This window comes from Motacilla alba, chromosome 1, assembly GCF_015832195.1.
Source record: "Motacilla alba alba isolate MOTALB_02 chromosome 1, Motacilla_alba_V1.0_pri, whole genome shotgun sequence".
NCBI lineage: Eukaryota > Metazoa > Chordata > Aves > Passeriformes > Motacillidae > Motacilla > Motacilla alba.
In genome coordinates, this window is record NC_052016.1 from 100,073,097 (window position 1) to 100,098,065 (window position 24,969).

Sequence of the window (24,969 nt, forward strand, 5' to 3'; positions counted from 1 at the left end):
AAAAAGGATAGGCTAGATCTCTGGATCTCTGTAATGGAATTAATCTGAATTACAGCAGCTGACTGTGAAATCGTGTAGACCTGTAGACCTGCCCCTCGGAGAATAATCCCTAGCACCTCCCTCTCACCAGGGCAAAGGTGTTTGCCTGGCAGCTGTCACAGCTCTGTGAGAGATCTGACTTTTGGAGCAACTTTCTGCCCCTCCATGTACACTCCAGGAGGGGAACGGGATGAGAGGGCTTTGCCTTGTGCTCCAGGAGAGCTGCGGAGATGGTGTCTGTGCCATCTCCAGCTGGAAGGACGCGAGCATCCCGGGACGCAGCGGCATCCCCCCCAAGGCTCAGCGAGGCCGAGCTCGGCCCCGACCCCCCGCGAGAACCGGCTTCTCGGCAGCCGCTCAGCGGCCAGCCTGCCCCGGGGCTGCGGGACACCTCACCCGGCTCCTGCGGGGCAGGGCAGGGGCGGAGGGTCCGCGGAGCTCCGGCCGCTTCCCCGCCCGCGTCCCCTCCCCCTGGCGGGGCGGGAGCGGGGCCGGGCCGGGCCGGGGGAGGAGGAGCAGCCGGAGCCGGGGCCGGATCGCGGCGGCTGCGGCGGAGCCCCCGAAGTTTGTGCTGCCGGCGGAGGCGGCTCTCGGCCCTCGTCCCGCCGCTTCCGGGGCCCCGCCGGGCGGAGCGGGCCGGGCCGGGCCGGGCAAGGGGGCGGGAGCGGCCGCCGGCCGGGAACCGAGCCGAGCCGCGATGAAGAAGCCGGACGGGAAGGTGGTGCTGCTGGGGGACATGAACGTGGGCAAGACCTCCCTGCTGCACCGCTACATGGAGCGGCGCTTCCAGGAGACGGTCAGCACCGTCGGCGGCGCCTTCTACCTGAAGCAGTGGGGGCCGTACAACATCTCTATCTGGGACACCGCAGGTGAGGGCACCCCCGGCACGGGCGGCAGCACGGAGGGGATGGGCTCCCGGCGGAACGGGGCTCCCCGAAAGCCGCGGGGTGTTTGCTGGTGGGCTGCCCCTCTCCTCCGGCTCCGCTGAGAGCGGCGCTGCCGCGGCACCCTCTGTGCCTCGGGATGCGTAGCGCTTTCTTTCCCCTGGTTTTGGCTCGGCCCTAGTGTACGAGCTGCGGGGTGGGTGACCTCGCTCGGGACAGCTTCGCTTTCCGAGAAGCGGGGGCAGGAGATGGAGACGGGATCCCCGCGGTGCCCCGGAGGCGGCGGCCGGCGCCGGGAGCCGTGCCCCGCTGCTTATCGCCTTCTTTCGGCTCTGCGATGAAGTCAGTCGCCTGAATCATAGGGTTTGGCGGCAAGACAGAGTCTGAAAAGAGACACGATTTTGACGGGCCATAAGGGGCCTTACATTTGTTCATCTCTGGTAGTTTTGGAATTGCTTTGCGAAATGTGGATGTGCAGGGAAGCTTATGGTGCCTGGTTGCTTTCTTTTACCCGAGTAGATGGCCACTGACTACAGGTTCAGTCGGGAATTAGAGAGGTTGCAGCTTCTCCCTTCCCTTTCTTACTAAGTTCATCTCTTCTCGTTGCGTACTGTTGAGTTTGATATCAGCTGCTGTCAGACGCGGACTTCCAAACGTGTGCTGCCTGCCAGCCCTTCAGACGTGGCGTTCCCCTTCCCCGCAGCTGGAAGAAATTGGTGCACAAAGAGCATGGGGCTGCCGGCAGCTTCTGTCTGGGAGAGCAGCAAGGTGGCACAGTGTCTGTGGCAGGCAGCATCCCTGGGATGCAGGACTGAGCATGAGTTGTGGTTTGGAGGCCTGGGGTGGAGGAGGTGGGAGAGCACGGACTGGAGAAGTGGTTTGTGGTCTTAGTCATATGAATGTCTTGCTCTTGATTAATAAGTCAGGAAGCTCTCCCCTGTCATGTAAAGGACCAGAGTCCTGCAAAATTAAGTCAATGGACATTTTTCCTTTACGCTGTTCTTTGTAAAAATAATCTTGTTCCCTTTTTTTTTTTTTTCCAGTTGTTTTCATGTTTAGCTGGATTTTTAAAACTATTTAGTGGCAACATGAAGAATGCAGGTTATATGTTCTTGTGAAACTCGAGGAGCTGCAGCATCGTGCAATATTCCAGTTTCCTCTTGATGAAATTTGGGAGGGAAGTTCATTTGCTGTGTCACTTCATGTCACAATCTAGTCCAAAATAGCTTTTCCTGTGTCAGGAATTGAGAAGGAGGAAGGGGAGAAATGAAACTGCTGAAAAGTTTATACAGAAACACTTTTGGTAAGTGTGGGGAGAAGGTGTTAAGGAGCTTTTTCTTGCATTTGGTAATCTGTTACTATCATGAAAGCTCTCTACCAGTAGCTCTGTTTTAAATGTACTCTCCATGTCATTTGCAGTATTTTTTTTAAATCTACTTCAGTTTTGGAGTTTCTGTGTTGTACTATGGGTAGTCTCTTGTGGGCAGTTGCTGCTTGTTTCTAGTAAGCCAGACCCCCGTGGGTGATTAGCAGTGGGCTTTATTTCAGCAGAAAAACCATCTGTCTTGGTGACATTGTTCCTTGGTAATTTTCATTACATCCTTCTAATTTTTTTTTATCATACATAATAAAATAAGTCCCTCCAAGGCTTGTCAGCTAGTTTTAGAGCCCTTTTGTCAGTCATTTATTCTTATTGTGGCATTTTATTCAGTGTTAATTGAGGAACCAGATTCCAGTTGTATGTGGAATCTGGAAAGTTCCAGAGGTGGAATCTCTGTGTGAAGCACCCAGGTGATATCTGTCTCAGGGCAGTGCAAGTGTTCAGAGCTCAGCAATCGCTTCCCCAGTGGCCACAGCTCCCTCTGCACCCTGGAGCAGGGCTACTGCCAATGCACAGCTCTGCAGTAGAAGTTTCTGCTGCTCAGCAGCACTTCTGGAGCAGAATTACTGAGCAATTCTGAGCAGAATTTGTGGAGCAACAGTTGAAACATGTTGCTGTATTGTACCAGGGTGGCATAACACGTCTTCCTCATTCTTCTCTGTTGCTGGAGTTAGCACTGAGCCTGGCTGTCCCCTCTCTCATGTTTCAGGGGCACACAAGGGCTCTTGCACTATCTCCCTCTTGATTTGTGCTCCTGCAGAATGATGGAAGTTGCCAAAACTGGGCTAGACTGTTGGGGCCTGTGAGTTTTCATTTATTAACAGCTCTCATCAATCTTGGAGTTAATAGAAGCTCCCAGGGCACTCTGTGCTTTCTGCTGTCCTGGTGAAGAAGTAAGGGACCTTGTTGACACTGTAACTCTGGTGTTAAGTCAGAAGGGGATTACAAAGCCCATGTTATTTGTTTGTTTATTATTTTTATTCTGTGTGGATCTTATGCTTTTGCTGGGCTCAGTGTGTCTGGAGACCTTGGTTTGCACCTCTTATCTCTCTGTGGTCTCACTGTCTTATCTCTACCAGGTGGGTACCAAGTAAGCTTGGAATGTGTAGTAAGGAAGAGTTTAAAATTTAGCTTTTTTGTCTATTTATTAACCTGATGTTGCTAACTACTCAATTCTTGTGAAGCAGTTATAGGGTTATCAAATACTGATACATTGTTTTCTTTAATTATGTATGTGTAGATTATATAGAGAAATCCAGGAGAGTTGAAATTCTTTAGCACAGCAATGACAAGAACATGGATCAAAGTTTGCACCCGTCCCACCTACCTAAATACTGAGTGCCAGCTCAGGATGTCTGTCTTAATACCTCAACAGCACTTTATACAATGTATGCTGTAGAAATATGGAAGATTTGGCCTAGAAAAATTAGGGTATGCATGGTAGTAGCTACTGTACTAGTTCAATACATAATTAAACAAGGTAAATTGGAATACATCTTCTTAAATTTTCTCCTTTCATATTACATTTAGTATGTGAATATATGTTTATTTTTGTTGTTGCTTATGAGCATTATTTTTGGGGCTTATCTCCACAGAAGTCCCCTATGTTTTAATTGCAATTCAGATTGGATGGTTATTTGTTTTTCTGGTATGGGGTAGGCATTTGGCTGTAACAAAGCAAGCTTCAATACAATGAAGCTTCATTCTTGTAACACAAAGTGATGTTTGTGCACGCTTAGACTTTAGTGATTGATGAGAATATCTGCAGTAGTGGTGATGGATCAAAAGTTAAGTATGCATGGATACTAGCAGAAGTGTAATTGCTGATTTTCTGAGATATTTAAAATGTGTTTCATTTTCACTAATCACTCTGTTGATTTTGCATTGCTTCCTGCTCTGAATTTAGAAAAATCTCATTTTCCTAGGAAGAAGTAAATTTGCTTACCACAGTGCTTAAAATGTGCGTTTCTGTGTTATCTTTAATGAAATCAGTGTGCACACCTGACCTGTTCTACCGAGTTAGATTTGAAGTGTAAATCAGTTATTCTAGGGAGGAGTCTTAGCTTTACATTTACACCCCTCCTTATCTTTGCAAAATCAGCTGCTTAGTCTAGTCTAAATCTTTCATGTTCTTATCCACAAGCCCTGTAAAATGGCTGTGCAGAAGTTGTCAGACTTGATTGTTTTTTTATGTAAATGCTCATCACAAATAGTTTAACATCTCCTGTTTTCCAGTTTGATGATTATGCGAGAAGTTATTTGGAAGTTGCATTCAAGTCAAGGAAACAAATAAGCCCCAGATGGAGGAATACTTGGGAGAAGTATCATATGCTAGCCATGTTCCAAAGCTCTCCTTTTCCTAGCCATCTGCTTTTGGCTGGTTCTCCATTGTCAGAGGCTTGGATAGACAGTCTTGTGTCTGACTTAGCATGGCTGCTGTTGTATTTTGTGGTTGGTGCATAAAATTATTTACTTCTTATATTCTGATGCAACAAATTACATTTGTTCTTTTCTCTTTGGATCAGTTAATTCAAAGGAACTGAAAAAAAAAAAAGCAGAAACTGTAGTAACTGTACGCTTTTAGCATATTTTAAAGAGCTAGTTTGCTGGATAGAGGCCTAGTCTTTAAAGCATTTGAGTAAATGCTTTGAGACCCGTGAACTAGTTTTTTGAAGTAGTATTTTTCAAGGAAAGTAAGCAACATCAGTAAGAAGACCTTCCTCCTCACACAGAAGGATTGAGGGTTGGACACTCGGGATGTCAAAGCTATATATAGGTATATTTCTGTGTGTGTGTACATACACATATGTGTGTATATAAATATATTTTCTAGGCAGTGCTGACAGCAGCTGCAGAGTAAACGAAAACTTCCTGCTGGGCGCTGATGGCATGTAGCTCAGAGCTAGCATATAATCTTTTATGTCTGGCAGCACAAAACCTCCTGAAATTTTGAGGGTCTTGGTCCAATTCCACCAATAAACCTGGAATAGTAATGTGTGGTGGCTCCAGCTAATGATATTGTAGCAGTGTTTAGGTTGTTCAGGCATGTTTTCTGATGCCTTGGTATTTCAAAAGGTAAAACTTCGTCTGTATGTTAGATTTTAGTCTCTTTAAGTTGACATTTGTCCATCCGACAGAGAAGTGGTTTCTTAACCCCAGCAGCAAGGTTTCTTAATTATTAGTGTCCATGTCCCCTGTGTTGCTGGCATAGCATTAGAGCAGTCAACTGGTAAATGCATGACCAGTATTTTAGAAAGTTCTCCTCAGGATCCTCTTAATTCTATTTTAAGAGACTGAGTTTTGAACTTGTTAGCAGATATTCATGCAGCATAATGGGGAAACGTAAAGGTTAACTTTATGGAAAGCAAACTTTCCTTCTTTTCCTTCTCATCTTGAACTATCTGTCAACAAGGACTGACTTGATTTTTTTTTTTTTTTCATTCTGTGAATACTCGGTTAATATTTTTACATCTTCCAACCATTTATTTTTACCTGCATATCTATATTATTTTTTAACTTCTCAGAGCTAGTATAGTTAGGGACAAAGGAGATAATCATAGCCTAGAAAAGGCTCTTCTGTGCCTTGGGTCAGCTGCAGTGTATCTGCCCAATGAGTGCTTACATCTCTTGTGACTGGTTTGCTGGTGTCTGATGTGAATCGGTGCTGGTCAGCACGTGTGAATTGCTCACAGCTTCTGATCTCTGACTGCTGGGGTTCCACGGGCTGCAGAGCAGGCAGCTGCTTGGGCTGAGCCTTCTCGGGCAAGGTGTCAATGTTTAGCTGGTGACATGTTTTAGATTCCCCCAGTAAAAAAAGGATTAGGTTCCCCCCTTGCTTAGTTAGGCTTTGAGGGTTTTGTGGGTTTGGTTTTGTTCTTTTTTCTTCCCAATTTATCTGTGTTGATGAACACTTCCTCGTGCACACCGAGTCGAAGAATATTTTGAGCTGAAAGGGACCCATAAAGACCAAGTCCAATTCCCTGCTCCTTGCAGGTTTACTTGAAACTAAACCATTAAACTTGGTCTTGTGTGACCAAGAGGGAGCTCCTTGAACTTTGACAGGCTTGGTGCTGTGGGGAGCCTGTTCACACCCTCTCAGTGAAGACCCTTTTCCTAATGTCCAAACTGAGCTGCCCCTGATGCAGCTGTGCTCCATTTCTTGGTAAAGGCTGTGAATCAGCTTAGTTCTAAGGCAAACCTGAGATGGGGTGTGACTTGGTCCTCAGAGTGTGAGATCAGCCCAGGAAACTGGAACCAAACATTGTCTTGTGTGGTGAACAATATGCAAAGTGTGAGTAGGTAGGGCAGAAACACGGTCCTCCGTCATATTGAAACGGAACAAAGAAAGAGGAGGATTTGGGTGACACATTTCCTCACAAGTGAACACTGATAGTAGCTACTCTGTTTGGTATTATTCTGGTTTTGACTTTTGGAAGTAGAGGATTACAGCAGGGGAAAAGAAGCTGCAGATGAGATGGTTGGATGGGTTAGATGAAGCCAAAGAGGGCTCTGGTGCATGTGCCTTTCTGCACCTGATGGAGTTCTGGCAGTGGTTGGGGTTGGCTGTTGGTGAATGTGTAGTGAGGTGTCTTTAGTTCAGGAGGTTTCTTGTTGGAAAGACATAGGAGATATCTCCTCAAAAAGTGTCTTGGGTATCAGGAACCATCAGTAAGGAAGGCAGCTGAGTGTGTACCTGTGCTCAACAGGTGAGAACTAAACAACATAGAGGTTGGAAATAATGGAGAATAAAATCCCTTAAATCTGTTGCTGGTGAGTCGTGGCTTGGGGACCAGTAACCAGCAAGAGTCTTTGATTTTAAATTTTTTTTATAAATTGTTGAAACGCTTTTCTTTCCTTTCTGCCTTAGGGAAAATTATTTTGCAGAATATTATGTTGGCCTCAATTAGTTGTTCATGATTGTTGTATGTAAAACAATGATGGCTGAGGACCAGTGCCTCATACACGCATGGTGTAGCTTCCTTGAGATTACTGTGCATGGTTATAAGCTATATATTTTCATATCTCACAAAGGAAACCTAAGAGTGGAAGCTCAAAGGGACAGAAATTCCTGAAAAGAGTTCTCCATCAGTGAGCTCTGGATCTGAAGCCTCTGAAGCAGATTCAGAAGAAGGAGTACAAGTTTAAGCTTTAGACCATCCCTGGAAACATGGATTTGTTGTTGTGAAACAGCACACTGTATGACTTTTTTTTTTTTTGCAATGAATGTTTCCTGAAAAGAGCAGAATAACTTGGAAGGCGATTAAAAATACGAAGAAATAATGAACTGCCTGGGTAATGTCCTGGAGGAAGTTCTATTTTCTGTGTCCAGCAATTTAAAATACAGTGATACACAAGTAAAGTCAAAGGTAACAAATTCACTGCAGCTGCAAGTGCTTTTGTCTGCAACTTAAATAAAAACACAGAAATACCTTGTCAGAGGGAACAGTGAAAATGCATATCAAAAGAAACAGAAGACAAAAGTAACACAATTTATACAGCTATAGCTAACTTAATTTATTGAAAGCAGAATTTTATTTCTAATGTGTAATTTTAGTTCTGACTTGCAGAGGCAAGCTAATGGGGAGGTTATGGCATCTCGTGAGTACTTGATGCAGGCTAAGGTAAATGTTGTGTGTGAGCCTCTGTGCTACCTTCTGTGTTCCAGCCCCCACGTTAAGTCCCCACTTTGCATGTGGTATTTAATAATAGTGTGCAAAGTGACTACGCTGTTCTAGCCTAAGTGGGAAAGTACTCAACAGTTTGAGTAGGACTCTGCCTGAATAGTCTCAGTGACCTGAGATGTGTGCTTAGCTACGGCTGTCCAGGATCGTGCCAAGGCATTGTGGTTCGACAAATATGAGAAACTTTCAAGAGGGACTTGAGTTTGTTCAAGTTCTTGAATTGACTGAATATGCCATCTTTTAAAGTCACAGATTCTAGGCTGGAGCAATATGGAGAATCTTCCTGATGAAGAGTTTGTGCCTCTGGCATTGCATTTTTCTTCCCTGGTTACTGAAGGAAGGGGTGTATTTTGCAGATGTCTGTCAAAATTGACTCAACAGCTGAAATATTAGTTTAAATACTGTCTGCTTTATGCCAATACTGAAAATGTATGAGGCAGGGAGACATGAGCAAGAGAAATGGTTAGTAAAACAATGTAAATGCAGTGGCAAAGCTGCTCACAAAAATTGCAGATATATGGAAATTCATCTTCCTGGTGGACTGGGAGCTGGTAGGAGACACTGTAGAAAATAAGGGTGTCCAAGAACTGGATTATTGACTTGAGTTAAACTGGTGTCCTAGAGGGTATATGCAAAGGCATAGGTGTTCTGGGCATGAAAACAAGTTACCAATGCCCTGTTGCATTCTTCAGTTTGCCTTTGTGAAATGTATACCTGAGCTAAGAAAAACCAGCTCTTTCAGTTTGAGCATGAGGGGAAAAACACAGGGTTGGGACGGGAAATGTTTTTCCCAGTAGTTCTCTGTCTAGCTGAGTAAACAGCGTGGCACAGAACAGCAGAATGCTTCACAAACTGTAATGTAGAGATGAATGCATGCAAAATAACACACATTGATTCAATTGTGGTATAGGTAAATAGGTATTTAAAATTAGTATTGTATGTCCAGGTGCCTGAACTTAGGCAAGTCAGGGTTGTGGTGTCTATCTGTTGACTATGCAATTAATTTTTGCTCTCAGTTGGAAGGAAGGGGACAGTGGATACTTAAAATACAGGTGTGGGGCTGGTAACTGGCTGCTAGTTGTTGTAGAGTTATTACTTCGAGTAATCGTGAATGGTGAGTACATTTCTAGTTTCACCTCTGGACGTGCACATTATGGTGACACAGATATCAAAACCAGGGAAACTCATAAACAGCCTCACAGTGCCCTGGCTGAGCTTCTCCTGATACTCTGTGGGCTAGTTTGAGTCCCTTCATTTCACACTGCAATCACATCTCATATCTACATGAATTGTTTGCTTCACTGCAATTGCTGTCTCGTGTTGAAGCCACTGGCCATGTGAGCTTCCAAGGGGCAGTGTTTTACTGCCTGAACTGAAGGTACACTTAGTAATCCCTCATCTGAGTCACATTTTGCTATTGCAAAATATCCGAACAAATAACCTTTGATTTGGTCTCCATCTAGAAAAACGCTGAGTCTGTGGTGGATACATTTGGAGCCATTAAAAATTGTGGAATAGAAAGAATATTTTATCTTCCAAGTCTGAATGATTTCCTTTCTTTCAGGGAAACGCTGGGTACAACATCCAGGGGGTTGATCAAAAGGCATCAAAGCTACAATAAATTCCTTTTCCTGTGCTTGATTAACTGTAATTTCATATTCAGTACCTGAAGATATGCCTAGGAAATGAGATTTCAGGTTGGTGATTAAACATAACTTATGCAAGTGTGCTGTGGAGAGCAGAGGTGGTCAAAGGAAGTGAGTGGGTTTTTGCTCTTAATTTGAATTCTTTACATAAGTAATTTGCTATCCTACATCACAGGAGATTCAGGATAGCTTCCTTTAGGGCAACCAACTCAATAAACATACAAGATTTCCATACCTACCTGGGTGTGGAAAGAAACAAATCTAGAAGAGTGCTTATTAATGTGGTTTTTAAAGGGAGATATCAGATGTGTTTGTGAATTTTATAGTATATCTTTCCATCTCTTAGGAAGCAGATGAGAATGGAAGTTGGCTTTGCATGGGCCATCAAGAAGCCATTCATGGAGGATCCCTGCTGAGATCCTAAAGACCTGTGTGAGCATTTGATGTAGATACTTCTCCCTGTTCCCTCAGCCTTTCTTTTTGATACAGTTACATATCTTCTATACTCTGTTACATAATTTATATTACTAACTACCACTTTTGTACTTTAGGAGATTCTTGCAAAATACAGAGAAAAGGTGTTGTCCAGCCATCCAACCACTTTTACGTACCTAGTTTAAAAATAATGGTCTTCAGTGCAGTTGAAATAAAAGGAAAATTTTTGATTTACATTCTGCAGCTGATGACTGCTTAGAAGTTTTTAGTCATATATAATATTCTACCAAATATATTTAAATATGTAAGATTTTGTTGTAAAAGGCCTCAAAAATTCAGTTTCTGTTCTTCATCATGGGATCTGTGATCTGGGCATATAAATCTGTACATCTGTTGTTCTTTTCTTAATTGTTGAAGATAGAAATAAGGATTTTGTTAATATTCTAGAGGTATTTTATTTATATTCCACCTGTCATTTGCTCTCAAAACTTTCGTTCATTTAGAGAAGGGAGAAATTACCAGAATCTGTAGTGGCTTTTAGGTATAAAAACAAATGAAAGAAAAAGCTGTGTGTAGTTGAGTCAGCATCTTCCAAGCCTCATAAAAGGAATCATCAAATCTTGTGGTTTGCTGCATGTGAGACTTGGGTGTTTTAATCAAAACAAAAAATCCCCAGTGGTATGATGAGTGAATTTATTTTTAATTTTTTTCCCTTCGTGATACAGGCTGCTGCTTTTTAAAAGACTAAATCTCCAATTTTGTGAAACTAAAAATGTCTCAAACTGCTCAGCTCCTCCAACCCCTACCAGTATGATTACTTCTTATTTTCATGAGACTGTAAGACTGTCTTTAGGACATGAGCTTTCCCTCCTGCAGCAGATAGCTGTATGCATGACATTTGTATTGTTTCCCTTATCTCCCTTCCTGTTCTAGTGTTTTGTGCCCTTTCCACGTTGTCCTGTTTGACTTCTTTTTTCACTTCAAATCTTGGAACCACAGTGGAAGTGGAATAGTTGTCTTCTCTTTAAGTGGCAGAACACTTTGTGACCTAGAGATACTGTCCTAATCACGGAAGAAAAGGATGCAGTGCAAGCAAATCAGTGAGCAGTTCCCTTTCTGTAAGTAGCTTCCCTTCTTGGCAGGAGGGTTGAGTGGGCAGACACTGGACAGGGGTAGCATTGCTCTTAGTAGCTTATTTTGTTTAGAAAGTTTAGAACTGAGTTAGGATTTTTAGCACTACTCCCTTTGTACCAGGTTGGAGAACAATGATGAGGTGAGATTATGTACCATGCCTCTTGTCTGATTACAGTTTCTTTAATTCTCAAATTAATGCTCCTAAACTGTGGCTATTGCATATGCTCTTAAGTGTGTAGGCAGAGAAACTGGAAGAAGAATTAAAAGGAAGAAGTAGTTCCAGAAATGTCAAGGCCATTTGTTCATCTTAGTTAGCATAAGCTCTGAAAACACAGGTCACACGTCCCGTGATAAAATTATCCTAATGTTTTGGACAAGTTTTAAATACATTCCCACAAAACCCAGGTAGCAGCACTGTCTGGCACAGTCTCCCACTTCTGATACTTGTTGAAGGCAGCCCACTGGATAACCAGAACTGCTTCCTGCTTTTGACAAATAGCAACTATTTAGAAGCACCCAGTGAAGAAGATTTCAACTGAATAGAAACTGATGGTAGCTGGTGAGTAATAGAAGCAGTTACAATTTTCTTCAAGATTAATTATGCATGAATTCATTGCTTGTGTTCTTAGTTGAGAACCTGCCTATAAATCATTAAAAATGTAGAAACAAATAATAATGAGTGACCCTAATTTTATGTCCCATGTTATTAATATGAGTTTATCTTCAAAAAAAAAAAAAAAAAAAAAAGAAACAGTAGACTTTTTAATTCAGTTTGCAAGATCCATGGGCTTTATTTCTACATGTTTAGCAAAGTTTAAATATTTTTCAAATTGCTGGTGAAGGGTGGTTTGAAACTCAGGTTTAAACTCAGTGTTACAAATCAGGAGCTAGCATATAGTTATCTACTCTGCCTCAGTTCCATTTCGCCAAAAGATGATTTAACCTTAAATAAGAGGCACTTGCCAAGTGACTGCAGGGGCAGACAGCTGTGGGTATCTGCTATTGATCTGATAACCAGAGCTTCCTGAAGCATTTCAGACAACTGTGTTTTTTGTTATGTGTGCAAGAATCATTCCTCACTTTGGAAACATGTGACACAGAAGGTCACTTCTTACAAAACAGCCTCAAATGTGTTTTTGTGTAACCTGGACTCTGTTTCTTGGAATGTGAATGTTGTGATTTGTAGATGCCTTTCCTTCCCCCTCCTCAGCTAGTAGTGACTAGTGATGAATACCAGCATTTAGCTGCTGTCTTGCAACTAACTTCAGTTTTGTAGAAGCTAGGCCTCTAGAAGTGCTTCTAGATCTCTTCTTTCTGTCCTATACTCCTAATCAACCTGGAAACATACTGGTAGGATAAAAGATTTATGGAAATAGTGCTTGAGGTGCTGCCTGCGTATGAGCCCAGTAATTAATTTTATCTTCAAAAGGAAGTGTGGCCAATGTACTTGGGTCCCTCTCTACACTGCAGTGCCCCATGCATGTACTGAACCAAGCTGTGCTGCAGCTGTGGAAGAAGACAACGGTCTCTGGCTGTGTGGTAGGGTTGGAAGGTGCATTCCCATGGATATGTGACCTTCCAGGCTGATTACTAAAGGCTAAAAAACTCTTGCCTTCTGGTGGCCTGATGCTGTGGTAGAAACAGCCTGGAGATCCCTGAAACTGTCTAAATACTGAATTTCTTGCAGGTTCTTGAAAGCCTCTAGCTGGTGTCCTGGGATGACCCTGAAGTAGAGCGCTGAGGAGTAGGGTTGAGTTCTGTTGGCCTATCTTTGCTGCTAGTGCTTTTGAAATGTTAATGGAAGGCATTATCATGAAAGTGGGGCTGATGGAAAATAGGCACTGCCATAGCTAATGCTCTTGTAAATGAATCTAGAATGATTTGGGTTGGAAAAGATCTTAAAAATCATCAAGTTCCAAACCCCCTGTCATGGGCAGGGATACCACCCACTTGATCAGCTTCCTCAGGCCACCATCCAACCTGTTCTTGAACACTTCCAGCGTTGGAGCACCTACAGCCTCTCTAGGGAACAAGCTCTGAAGCTCTCCTGTGGGTCTGTGGAAGAAAGCTAACTTACTGTGTTACCATGTGTGACTCCCGTTGGGTGGATGTGCTCAAAAGAGTTTACAGCTGCTTCTTGATGGTTTGGCTTCCTATACATGGGAAGAAGGGAAATGAGTAACAGCCAGGAGGCAGAAATACATAGAATGTTTTTGGGGTTAAAGCAATAATATGGAAAAAGAAGAATGTTTCTAAAAGAGTAGACCATTTAATTTTATGTGTGGCTTGATACAAAATTTATTCCAAAGAAGGTCTGCAATGAGTAACAATAAACTCTTTTTGTAGTCTCTAAAATGTCAGTTCCCTAAATTGAGATATTTATTAAGTTTATGTTGTTTCCTCACTCCAGAAATGGTGTATTGTACTGATTGTCTTGGTATGTATGTAGTTAACCCTTCTACAAAAAATCCTTTGGGGAATTTTGGTTTTAAAAAAAGAGGTTGTAATGAGCTAAGGCTATAGCAAAGTATCTAATGAGGAAGTTAAAAAACCTAACTCAGCTTAAAACAGGAATAAAAAATGAAGATAAACAGGAAAAAGTTCTTGTCTGTGAGGTAGTGGGCAGACACTGACTTAACAATTCTTTGCTGAGAGCTGGCAGGAATGCTGATGAGTGGTAGAATTTCAGAGTGCTCATTGAGATACATTTAAGAGGGCATTCTTAACTAAGCTCCAAGCACCCTCTTGCTTACTCTGCCCCATGGGGATGGGGGAGAGAACTGGGGGAGTAAAACTGAGAAAAGTTGTGGGTTAAGACAAGGACAGTTTAGTGGGTAAAGCAAAAGTTGCGTGTGTCAGCAAAGAAAAACAGGAATCAACTCCTCACTTCTCATTGGTAGGCAGTTGTTCAGCCATCTCCAGGGAAGCTGAGCCCCATCATGTGTAACGCTGACTTGGGAATACAAGCACCATCACTCTGAACATTCCCTACTTCCTACTCCTTTCCCCCAGCTTTATCTGCTAAGCATGACACTATATGGTGTGGGATATCCCTCTGGTTAATTTGGCCCAGCTGTCCTGGCTGCATCCCAATTTCTTGTGCACCCCCAGCCCCCTCACTGTTTGGGTGATGTCGCAGAATCAAATAGGTTGGACAAGGTCTCTGAGATGAAGTCCAGCCTTTGAACATCACCATGTCAATTAGACCATGACACTCAGTGCCATGTCCAGTCTTTCCTAAAACACCTCCAGGGGCAGCCCATTCCAATGTCTAATCACCCTTTCTGTGAAGAGATTATTCCTTAATGTCCGACCTAAATCTCCCCTGGTGCAGCTTAAGTCTGTCCTCTTGTGCTGTTGCTGGTTACCCAGGAGAAGAGGCCGACCCCCACTGGGCTACACCCTCTTTTCAGGTGATTGTACAGGGTAATAAGGTCCCCGCTGAGCCTTCTGTTTTCCAGGCTAAACAATCCCTGCTCCCTCAACCTCTCCTTGTGGGACATGTTGACCAGCCTTCCCAGCTCCTTTTCTGCTGGGCCACTTTCCAGCCACTCTGCCCCCAGCCTGTACTGTTCCCTGGGGCTGCTGCTGCCAAGTGCAGGACCCGGCCCTTGTTCTTGTTGAACCTCATGCCACTGGTCTTGCCACATTGATCCAGCAAGTCCAGATCCCTCTGCCAAACTTTTGCACCCTCCAGCAGGTCGACCCACCTTGGTGTTTTCTGTGGACTTGCTGGAGGTAGATTCAGTCTCCTCATCCAGATAATCCAAAAAGATATTAAACAGGGGGACTGGGTCCCCCGCCGGTCCCTGGGGATACCATTAGTGGCCAGGTGCCAGGTGGATGCAGCGCCGTTCAGCACCACGTCCTGGGCCCAGCCATGCAGCTGGCTCTTCACCCAGCAAAGAGTGCTCCTTTCCAAGACGTGGGCTGCCAGCTTTTACAGACTATGCCACGGGAGGCTGTGTCAAAGGCTTAGTTGAAGTCCAGGTAGGCTACATTGTCTTTCAGCACACAGGGATGGCCTGCTTGTGTGTCTTCAAGATTTCTTTTTTAAGGTACGTATTGGTTAAATCTTGCAATTTATTATTAATTAAAGTTAAAATATGTATTGAAGTTTATGAGAAACAGGAAATTTTCTAATACTGTGCTGCTCAGCAATAGCTAAAATATCCCTGTGTTATCTATGCAGTTTCCCAAATCAGCAGCACAAATCCCAAAGCACAGCCCCGTACTGGGTACTGTGAAGAAAATTGACTCTGCCCCAGCCAAACCAGCACGCCAAGCTAATCTGCCAGTTCCTTATTGAGCAATATAAAACCTCCAGTAAGTGTGGAGTGACCTCCTGGCCCTGCAGTGCCAGTCAGACCTTGCTGAAGTACACCTGGCCACGCATTCCTGCCTGAGCTAAGGACCTAAGTTTGAAGAGCAAGCTTTGGGAGGGAGTGTGGGCTTTGAAAGTCTGCTTTGTGTGACTCTGAAGTTAAGGACCTGGAAACACCCTCTGCTTGGAAGTTGTATAGGGAAGTGGGCTCATCTGCCGTGCCTTTACCCCAGTGGAAAGGAATTGTAAATTAAGGGGAAAAGCATCAGTTTTCAGGTACAGCAAAGAAAAACCAGCTGCTTTTAGAACTCACCCTGTGGAAAATGATTTGTTTGCTGTAGAAGCTACTTTTCTTTGAGGAAATGAATTGGTGTTTCAGCAGGTGTTAAAGCTGAAAAGCTTCTCCCACAGGCCAGAAGCGAGTGTCTTGCCTAGGATAGGTTGTTGTACAGCCCTGTGCTATAACTGGCCTCTTTGTTACTCACTGCTGAGCAGGATTTGACTGTCAAGCTCTGCTGCTGCAGTTAAGTGTTCAGTGATATTGCTTCCTGCAGAATTCTTCCAAAGTAAATCCAAGGTTTCTGTTTTCCCCTCCCCTTATGATTTCCTTCCAATCATATTTTCCTTAAGGAAAGCTGCCAAATGACCACTTCTTTCTAAGCAGCAGTTTCAACTTTACTTTTAGATGCATAGTTTCTGAAGAATTTTACATCAATGCTTTTTTACTTACTTGGACTTAAATTTCTAGTTTCATTATTGCATTCTTGCTCTCATTTCAGTAGAGGCAATAAGGGAACTTCATGAATTTAATTTAATTAGCTTAATTTAGTACCCTGGTACATTTTCAGTAGACCTGGTGTTGATGCTAGATTTCAGCCAGAGTTCTGGTGGAGCATTTGCTTGTAGACAGGATGGTAGTGTCCCATCAATCTGTTTGACCCTTATTTCTTTTGCCAGATATCAGTGTTTAGATAAAACATTTCCCTTCACAGCTGTGAAATCTCAGAGAGAAACAGTTAAAAACTGGTGTCATTTTTTCAGTTTGTGTTGAAGGTGCACCTTGTGGTACACTTGCCTGTCTGGCAGGCCTAAGATTAGTTCTGTTCATCTTTTACAAGGCACTACTACCCTTCCAGGCAGCTGAAAATGCGTGAAGTGCTTGAATCTTCTGGGGTTATCTCCTTTTTCAAGAAATGAACACAGTACATGAAGAGAACTAAATAAAATGAATGGTTTGAAAAAAGGTAAATCCAGCTAGCTAAATGTAAAAGTTATTCAGGATTGTAGAGACATCAGTGGAATCTTTAGCTACAAATAGGGTTTTTTTTTTTTAATGTGAGTCTAGCCCAAGTTTTTGTTGGCAAAAACATGTTATGTAGTGTGGTTAGGAGGTTTTCTCTGTGTCTCTGTGTAATGCTTTGTATTGCTAGACATAATATGGTGAGGTTTAAAACTTTGGATAGAAAGCATATTCGTGTTTTTATGAAATGTGATAGCTTTGGATGGAAAGCATACTGTTTCTATGGGAACGTCTGTTTTGAAATTAAAATTCTTGTGAGTTCAGAAGCTCAGTCTTAATTTCATTATTAGAATTGTAAGTTCTGATTTATTCTTGGCGGCAAGAAAAATAATTTTGTATTTATGTAGCAGAACAGATCCCAGGTATTCTTTTGTTCCAAAAAAGCTGAAACTAGTGGGCTAAATCTTGTAGATAATAGGAACCTTCTGTGATATTTCTTCTCCTTTATTATTTATATTTATTATTTATTATTTATTGTGCAGCTGAAGGCATTGCTGATGATAGAAACCCTAAATATGCCTTTAGTCCAAAGGCACTGAGTTTATAAGTCTCTTTATAAGAAGACAACTGCAGCTAGAAAGAGACAGACTAAACAAACATATAAGGCTGCAAATGAAGACAAACTAATGTTATGGGGTGCTGGCAACAGGTTAAGCTAGATTCATTGGGCAGCAATGTGTTTTGCAAGGTCCATTGAGTTGGTAGTAGATGGCAAACCAAGCTCTTCTTACCTTGTGCTGTCCCAGAACCTATGAGCTGTTCTGGAAAGTACAACAAATGTAGGGAGAGATAAAAGTCATCAAGAATTTAGGTAACATTGTGACTTCAGTGAGATTCTTTTTACATTCTTGGTAATGAAATAATATGGGAAGATGGGGGAAAGAAGCTAGGGGTAGGATTTTTAGTTCAGAGAAATACGCCAGAGGCAAAGAGTCTGAGTGAAAAAATACTCATTTCTCTGGCCTAACATGAAGGAGGTTAAGTCATAGGGGTTTGGGGAATGTGGTGTTTTTTAGTTTGGTGTTTGAGGGAGAGGTGTTTGTTTTTTGAACAGATTACTTTGTAAAGCTGAAAGTCTATCAGAACTCAGAATCTGAAAACTGAACTCCAACAAGCTAATTGGTGGGATAGTAGCATTCCTTTCTTTAGATATTTTATGGAATACAAGTTCCTCCTAAGTCACAAAACAAGGACTGAGTGAAACTCTATCATCTTTATTATGCAGGAGGTAAAATTTGAATGAGGATTACACTTGGTCTCTGATCATGCTCTGTAGATGGTTTTTTCCTTTATGAGTTGTTTTTTTTTTTCTTTTCTCTTTTATTCTCTCCCAGGTAAACTTGGTCTCCTTCTTTCATTGAGTGCGTCTGACAGGTCTGTCATTGGGAACCAGAAAGGCAAGCCTTTATTACCAGTTATGGAATGAAAATGAGCAAACTACTCTTCAGGGCTGGATTAAAAAAAAAAAAAAAGTTTCTGGGAATATTTAAACTAATTAAGGATCAAATAATACAGAATTTGACAAGATGACTGAGGAATGTTTATTATATTTGAGCTGTGGGTTAGAAGGCTTCATCTGTGGTTATCAGTTTTTTTGGATACCTCTGGGACTCAGAATGCTCTGCAGGATGAAACTGATTGGCACCTGTGTAAGCTGCTAGGCATCTGCTTTTAGTTTAGCTGCCTGTAGAAAATTAGGCTTTTACTTAAAAGCAGATTTCTTCATAAACTATCACACTGTTATCTGTCAAAAAAAAAAACTAGGAAATTTTTACCCATGTTTCAGTTGTTGGTTCTTTGGTGTTGTACTGTGAATTAAAGCTACATGGCTTTTGAGGCATTTCTTCCATATATCAGAAAAAGGTGGTGACTAGCCTTTTATTTTGGAGCTTCTACCAGAACATGCCTAGGTTCATAATCTTCTTGGAGAATATGAAATAAAACTCATCTGCAGCAAAAAAAAATTCCCAGCATTTTCTGTTTTGCAATTCTTATTAAACGGAGGTTTGTGTGTGCCTTTTTGTGAAGAAAAGCATGTTGCAACAACCCATATTCTTCAGATAACACTCAGATGATCCTGTAGATCATTAACCGCATCTTGCAGAGTTTGACATGTGATGTGCAGCACACCACGCTGGCATTCTTGCATAACTTCTCAGTGTGTTATTTGTCCTAACAATAAAAGGCCCATTTAAGTGGACTTCTTTGGAAGAATTGTATTATGTGAATTGTGCCAAAGTATCACTTTTGGAATGTTAATTGAATTGATGGTCTAATAAAAATTAAAGAGTCAGTTAAAACTGCTTGACCTATTTGGTATACTTCAACTTTGACAAGGGAAATATGTTCTTAGAAAGGTCAAGGGCATAAAGGGGATTTTTCTCTGAACAAATCAGGGCTTTCTTGAGTGGATTGGCCTATAGAGACAGGAAACACAGCCAAAATAGAATTATGAGCACTTTTTACTGGTGAGAACCATGAAGAGAAGCACAATAACAGTAGTTTGTGCTGTTTTGTATCTCAGCCAGTTGAGATGAGACCTTGCCACCACATACAAATCTTAAGGGCAGGTGGCAAGATGGTCGGGCCAGACTTTTCAGTAGTGCCCAGTGAAGGGACAAGGGACAGAAGGTACAAATCAAAACACAGGAAGTGTAATCTAAATATTAGGAAAATCTTTTGTACTTTGAGTGTGATAGAGCACTGAACAGGCTGTCCAGGGACGTTTTGTATCCTCCTTATCTGGAAATGTTCAAAACCTGCCGGGAATTATCTTGTGCAACCTGTTCTAGGCAAGCCTGCTTCAGCAGGGAGGTTGGGCTTGACGATTTCCAGAGGTCCCTTCCAACCCCAGCCATCCCGGGATTTGTGTCACTTCCCCTTTGTAAATGCTCTAAACAAACAATAAGCTTGAGTCTGTAAAGAAATATAGGCAGCATTAATTTTAGCAAAGTTATTAATCCTTTTTAGGGGAAGACTTGTCTGTCGCCATGATATTTTATGAAAATCCTTTGCTAGGATTTTCTTCTCCTGAGAAGCTGAGGAGCCTCAGGAAAGAAATGTAAACAAAACGTATGTGCTGCTGTGGAATGCCACAGGTGCTTCCTTGATTGGTCCATGTGAGGTGTTTCTACTCAATAACCAATCAAGGATGCAGCTGGCTCAGACTCTCTGGTCAGTCACGAGCCTTTGTTATTCATTCCTTTCTATTCCTGTCCAGCCTTCTGATGAATCCTTTCTCTCTATTCTTTTAGTACAGTTTTAGTATAGCATTTTTAATAGAATATATATCATAATACAATAAATCAGCCTTCTGAAACATGGAGTCAAGATTCTCGTCTCTTCCCTCGTCCTGCAGGGACCCCTGCAAATCCCACACTTGTCTTTCAAGAAAGTAGGTGAAGTGGGTAGAATTTTAGTGCAAAATCATCTATGTATTTGGTATTTGTTGGCCCTTGCTGAAACATGTCCTTCAAATCTTGTTTATGTCATATTAGTTAGCTTTAGTTTAGTTGTTATACTTTAAGGGAAGAGGAAAGAAGTAGGCTAAAAGAAATCTCCATGAAGCTTTTTTTTATTAAAGGTATTACTATTCTTATGTATAAAGTATAGTGGAATTTCCATTTCTAGTCAGTAATCACTCCATTTTTCTTTATTTCAGATGCCTTCTAGTGATTTTTTTTTGTTTATAATTGTTCTGAATTAATTCCTTTCCCAGGCACACTGATTGTGGTGGGTTTTTTTATTTTATTTGTGTAGCAACACAATTTGTGCTTTCGGTACTCTTAGATAAAGCAGAGGAAGAGTGAGCTGCATTTCTTAATGCACGCTGTAGGTGCTGGTGGAGACTAGCCTTCTGGGGAGTAGTTTGTCTTCTCTTGGCAGAATCTTAATAGCTAATTTAGATGCCCAGAAGGATGTTGGCTTTGTTTTGTAAAGGAATGGAAATAAAGGATGAGTTTTGTTTTTTCCCTTGCATATTGTATTAGAGACAGAATCCCTAGTAAAAGGCCTTGATGCTTTGTATTAATTTCATCCAGCTTTTCTTGAAACCTGTTGTAGATCTTCCTCTTATTCCATGGAGAATATATTGATATCTGTTAAGTATTCCTTCAAAAGTTTGCTTCCAAAGAGACAAGACTTATGCTCTTTTAAAAAAATGTGTTTAAGAATTAGCCCTTTCTTACAGCCCTTCACTTATCTCTGTGTATTTTTCCTAGATTTTTATTTCTATCATAATTTAGATTCCCTAGTAACAGATTTTACATATATTTTTGGATATGTTTTATCCCAGACACTGTTGGATCACTGATGGTAGTTTAGTAGTCTTCTAAAAAAAATCACTCTTTAATATTTTTATTTATGTAAAAGGTACAGTTTAATCTTTCAGGATAAAAGTAATACAGTGGAACCATAGCTCATAAATTTTGGATTATAGTGCCAAGGCATTTCCTGTTTTATCAAAACTTTCTCTGCTTCCAGTTAGATGACTAGTTGGATTTTCTTGAGTAATTTTATCCAGTTGTCCAGGCAAAACCCAGATCTATTAAATTGAATTTTTAATATTGGATAGAATTATATTCCATAGCCTGCCAGTAGATTGTATAAAATTTCTGAATGTGAATTCAGTGGGGACTGGGTTATAGTGACATAATGCAATGCCACTTCCAGATCAGGAAAATAATGCTACATTCCTCCTGTATAACTGTGCACTGCAGTCTCGAGACCTGCCTTTTATTCAAATGTCATGGAGTTAAATGTATTAGAAAGCATCTTCTGCTTCACTGCTTACAGTTCATAAGGCTTTCCCATCTGTGGCACTCAGCTCAAATACATTGTTGTCTCCTCTGAATCTGAGACTTGCCACCATTGGGATATTATGATCTTTTTATGGGAAGAGATTTGTAGCACTTGGAGCTAATGTCCAGAGTATGTTTGCCTTCCTGACTGCCAGCCTCCAGGGGAGGAGAAGCAGCTCGTGCAGTACATTTCCTTTATCTATCTAAAAGCAGCAATATAAATACCTAAATGCTGTCAGGCTTGGCTCTTAGCTTTGGATCTAAGCTTGTGAATAACCTCTGTGATAAGGACTCAGTGTGTGTGTTTATATTGGTGGGAAGAAGGAATCATGTGCGACACGATGGGGCTTTTACATGTTTTTGTGTTTTAAATCAGAGCGAAAATAAAAATGTTATAAAGACTGAAGTTGTGTTAATTGTTTCTGTTTGTTTGAAAAGTGTTTTTAAATAACATCCATTTTTTAAGACCAGACCTATGGGTGTTTAAGTAATTAATAGAAAATGATTGTTCAATGTGCAAGTTCTAGTCTTTCTAGTCATTGATTTTGTGTCCAAGGGGCACATTGTTAGTGGAAGTGTGGTATTTCTAGTATGATAATTAAAGCTGGCTGGAGGACAGAGCTCAGTTTGATTTCTTGTCTTGATTAAGTGAGAAGTGAAAGACTGCTTCTGGTTCGTGTGGGTTGTTTTCTCACACTGAGCTGCTGTTTTGCAGAAGGAGATTTAGAAGACTAGAATAATTCATGTTTGTAGTGTGGGGATGTTTGCAGGGTCTTGGCAATTTCAGACTTCTTCAGAACCCAAAGTATTTACTCATTAAGTAAAATCTGCATAGATTTAAGGGAAGAGATGATTTCTTTCACAAATTTAAGTCTATTATGAGATAAAGATTCCTGAGTTAACAATTCAGAATAAATTGTGTTTAGAAGTGGAGTAAGCATGTCTCAATCATGTATTACTTTGAGCCCAGTTTCTTGACTGTTTTTGATGTTTTCTCTTTGGAGAGCTTTATGAAAGAATTTTCCTTTGTTCATTGTTCACTTAATCCATGTGGTTGTTATTTTCTTCTTCCTTGTGTAGCTCTTTCTACTTTAAAACATGCAAGAAAAGCCCTTTGGGTATTAAGATCACTACTCTCCTATGTTTATGTTATATTCTGCTTTGGCCAAGACAAACACATCTAATTTTAATAACTTAAATAGAAGCTGCTAAAATAGGGCACAGTTCATGCCATGAATGTTGATTCATATCTAAATAATGAGTGTAAACAAAATAAACGTCATCTTGTTTTTTAGCAGTGCTAGACATCTGTTGCATACTGAAGCTTCAACATATGCAAGTGTCTTCTATAATGCAGCTTTGTGAATGTATAATACTGGGTGAAGGTGGAACTGAAATGAATTTTATCATTGCTCAACTGTAATTGTTTTTATGGTTGGTGGTTGTTTTTTTCTGGGGAGAGGTGGGGGTGTTGTGTTGGAGTTCTTTGTTTATTTGGATTTGTTAGTTTAATTATTTAGTTTCTCTCCGTCTCAGAGATATCATTCCATGGGGAATTTTGTCTTGAAGAGAAACCAAATGTTGGCATTTTTCTGGCAGATCAGGAAATCAGGTATTCTGACAGCTCCTGGACATGTAGAAATTGGACTCTCCAGTCCTTTGTGACTCATGTTTCCATAAATTTCTATTTATGTAATCCTTGTTAATCCTTTGGGATGGAGAGCTTTATTTTTATCCCCAAGTAACCGCAGATGTAGTCCAGTTCTTAACAAAGCTCCTGACTTCAAGGGAAATATGATAAAGCCACCTACAAGAAATAAATACCAACCTTGAACAAGGTAATGAAGAGCCCTGACTTCATCACTCTCAAAACTTGACAGCCTGACTCCTATGCGGGCAGGAGAATTTTCCTGAAACCTTTAGGGACCTTTACTGTTTGTTCTTTGGTAGTTATTACATATCTTGGTATATGTGCACAAATAGAAATCTCAGTTCCTAGCAAAATTGTTTCCCCTGATGTCCTTTAAAGGGTCACAACTTTACTGCCTTGTCTGCAAACAGAAAGAAATGTTGTTCCCTTTTCAAAAGGGATCTTTGTCTACTCTTGTGATTGCGAGGATGTTCCTGCTGAGGTAACTCAAGAGCATAAGGGTCACCCTTTGAACCTTCATCTACTGCAGCTGAATCCTCAAAGCTCATTTCTTTCTAATACTGATTTCTGTGCTGTGTCGTGGATATCATACTTTCTCTTTTCCTTCCTCTTCTAGCAGTCTCCCTAGGGTACAGCTCCTATCCTTCTCTGTGTATGCTCAAGTTCAGACTCCTATAAAGTAGAAAGAGAATCTGAAAGACAAAAGCTAGCTCATACCTTGTGTTTCTGTTAATTCCTCTCTACTGTTCAGATTACAGTACTGTGCAAATCTCAGTGAAAATCCTTGGAAGGTCCCTGGTTTATGGACTGAGCGCTTCCTGGACAATTCTGCAATCTTGTGCAATTTTAACACTATGGTGGCATGCCTCTGTAGCCCACCTTTGTGTACTTTTCCCCACTACATATTTACCTTAGGAACTGAATTATGCTGCCACTTGGACGATGATATCAGAGTAGAAACAGTATTTTTTCAGTATTTATTGAAGACCTTTTTAGCTCTTTTATAGTCATTGTGTTTTATTCCCTCCAGACTGAAAGTAACAGCTTGTTTTGCATTCTTGTACATGCTCAACACTGAGAGATTTAAAACAACTTCTTCTGGTAGAAGTTGTGCCACTTCAGAAGTTGTGGTGAAAGCCTTTGAAGTGGTGGTAGGTAAGGAGCATTCAAATCTGGCTTCTGCTCTCATAAACATACACCCCTACCTCATGGGCTACTTTGGATACCACCCTCAGGGGCCATGGGCAGGCAGAGCTCCAAGAGCAGCATTGAGATGCTGCTGCTGTCAGTGAATCCCTCAGCTGGAAGGGATTGGGATGCTTGGATGGGCTGTGGTCCCATCCAGAGAAAGCATTCACAGGGGATGCTGCCTTCCAGCTGAGAGGTCAAAGTGCAGTAGGAGGCCTTAAATTCAGGTCTTAGTACACTTTAAATCTAGCCTTGCTTATTTGTCAAGCCAGCCTCTTGCAAGGTCTGCTTTTCCCTTCTTTCTCCGTTAGGTTCATTACGAACTTCATGGTACTGAGGTCCATTTGGCTCAAAACTCTTTGATTTGTTTATGACAACCATCGTAGGACTTTGAAAATGCTCCTTGGTTGTGCTGCCTCTGAGTGGCTGAAGTCTCCAACAGGTCTTCATGTACTTGATGGAAGACCTTCTGGAAAGCTGATGGTGCTGCAGATAGGGATACAGCTG

General features: G+C 41.5%; 1 protein-coding gene across 2 annotated transcripts in view; it reads left to right on the top strand.

Moving 5' to 3' along the window:
- Positions 1–524: 524 nt before the first annotated feature.
- Positions 525–24,969, top strand: part of RAB20 (RAB20, member RAS oncogene family) — a 28,742-nt gene continuing 4,297 nt past the window's right edge. Inside the window, exons 1-2 of one of the 2 annotated variants that reach the window (XM_038131733.1) lie at positions 793–908; positions 1,967–2,226. In XM_038131733.1, the coding sequence (XP_037987661.1) occupies positions 2,190–2,226 (37 nt within the window). In that variant the 5' untranslated portion in view covers positions 793–908; positions 1,967–2,189. Of the gene's footprint in view, positions 909–1,966; positions 2,227–24,969 lie in introns of both variants that reach the window. The other variant, XM_038131723.1, reaches the window with a different exon arrangement.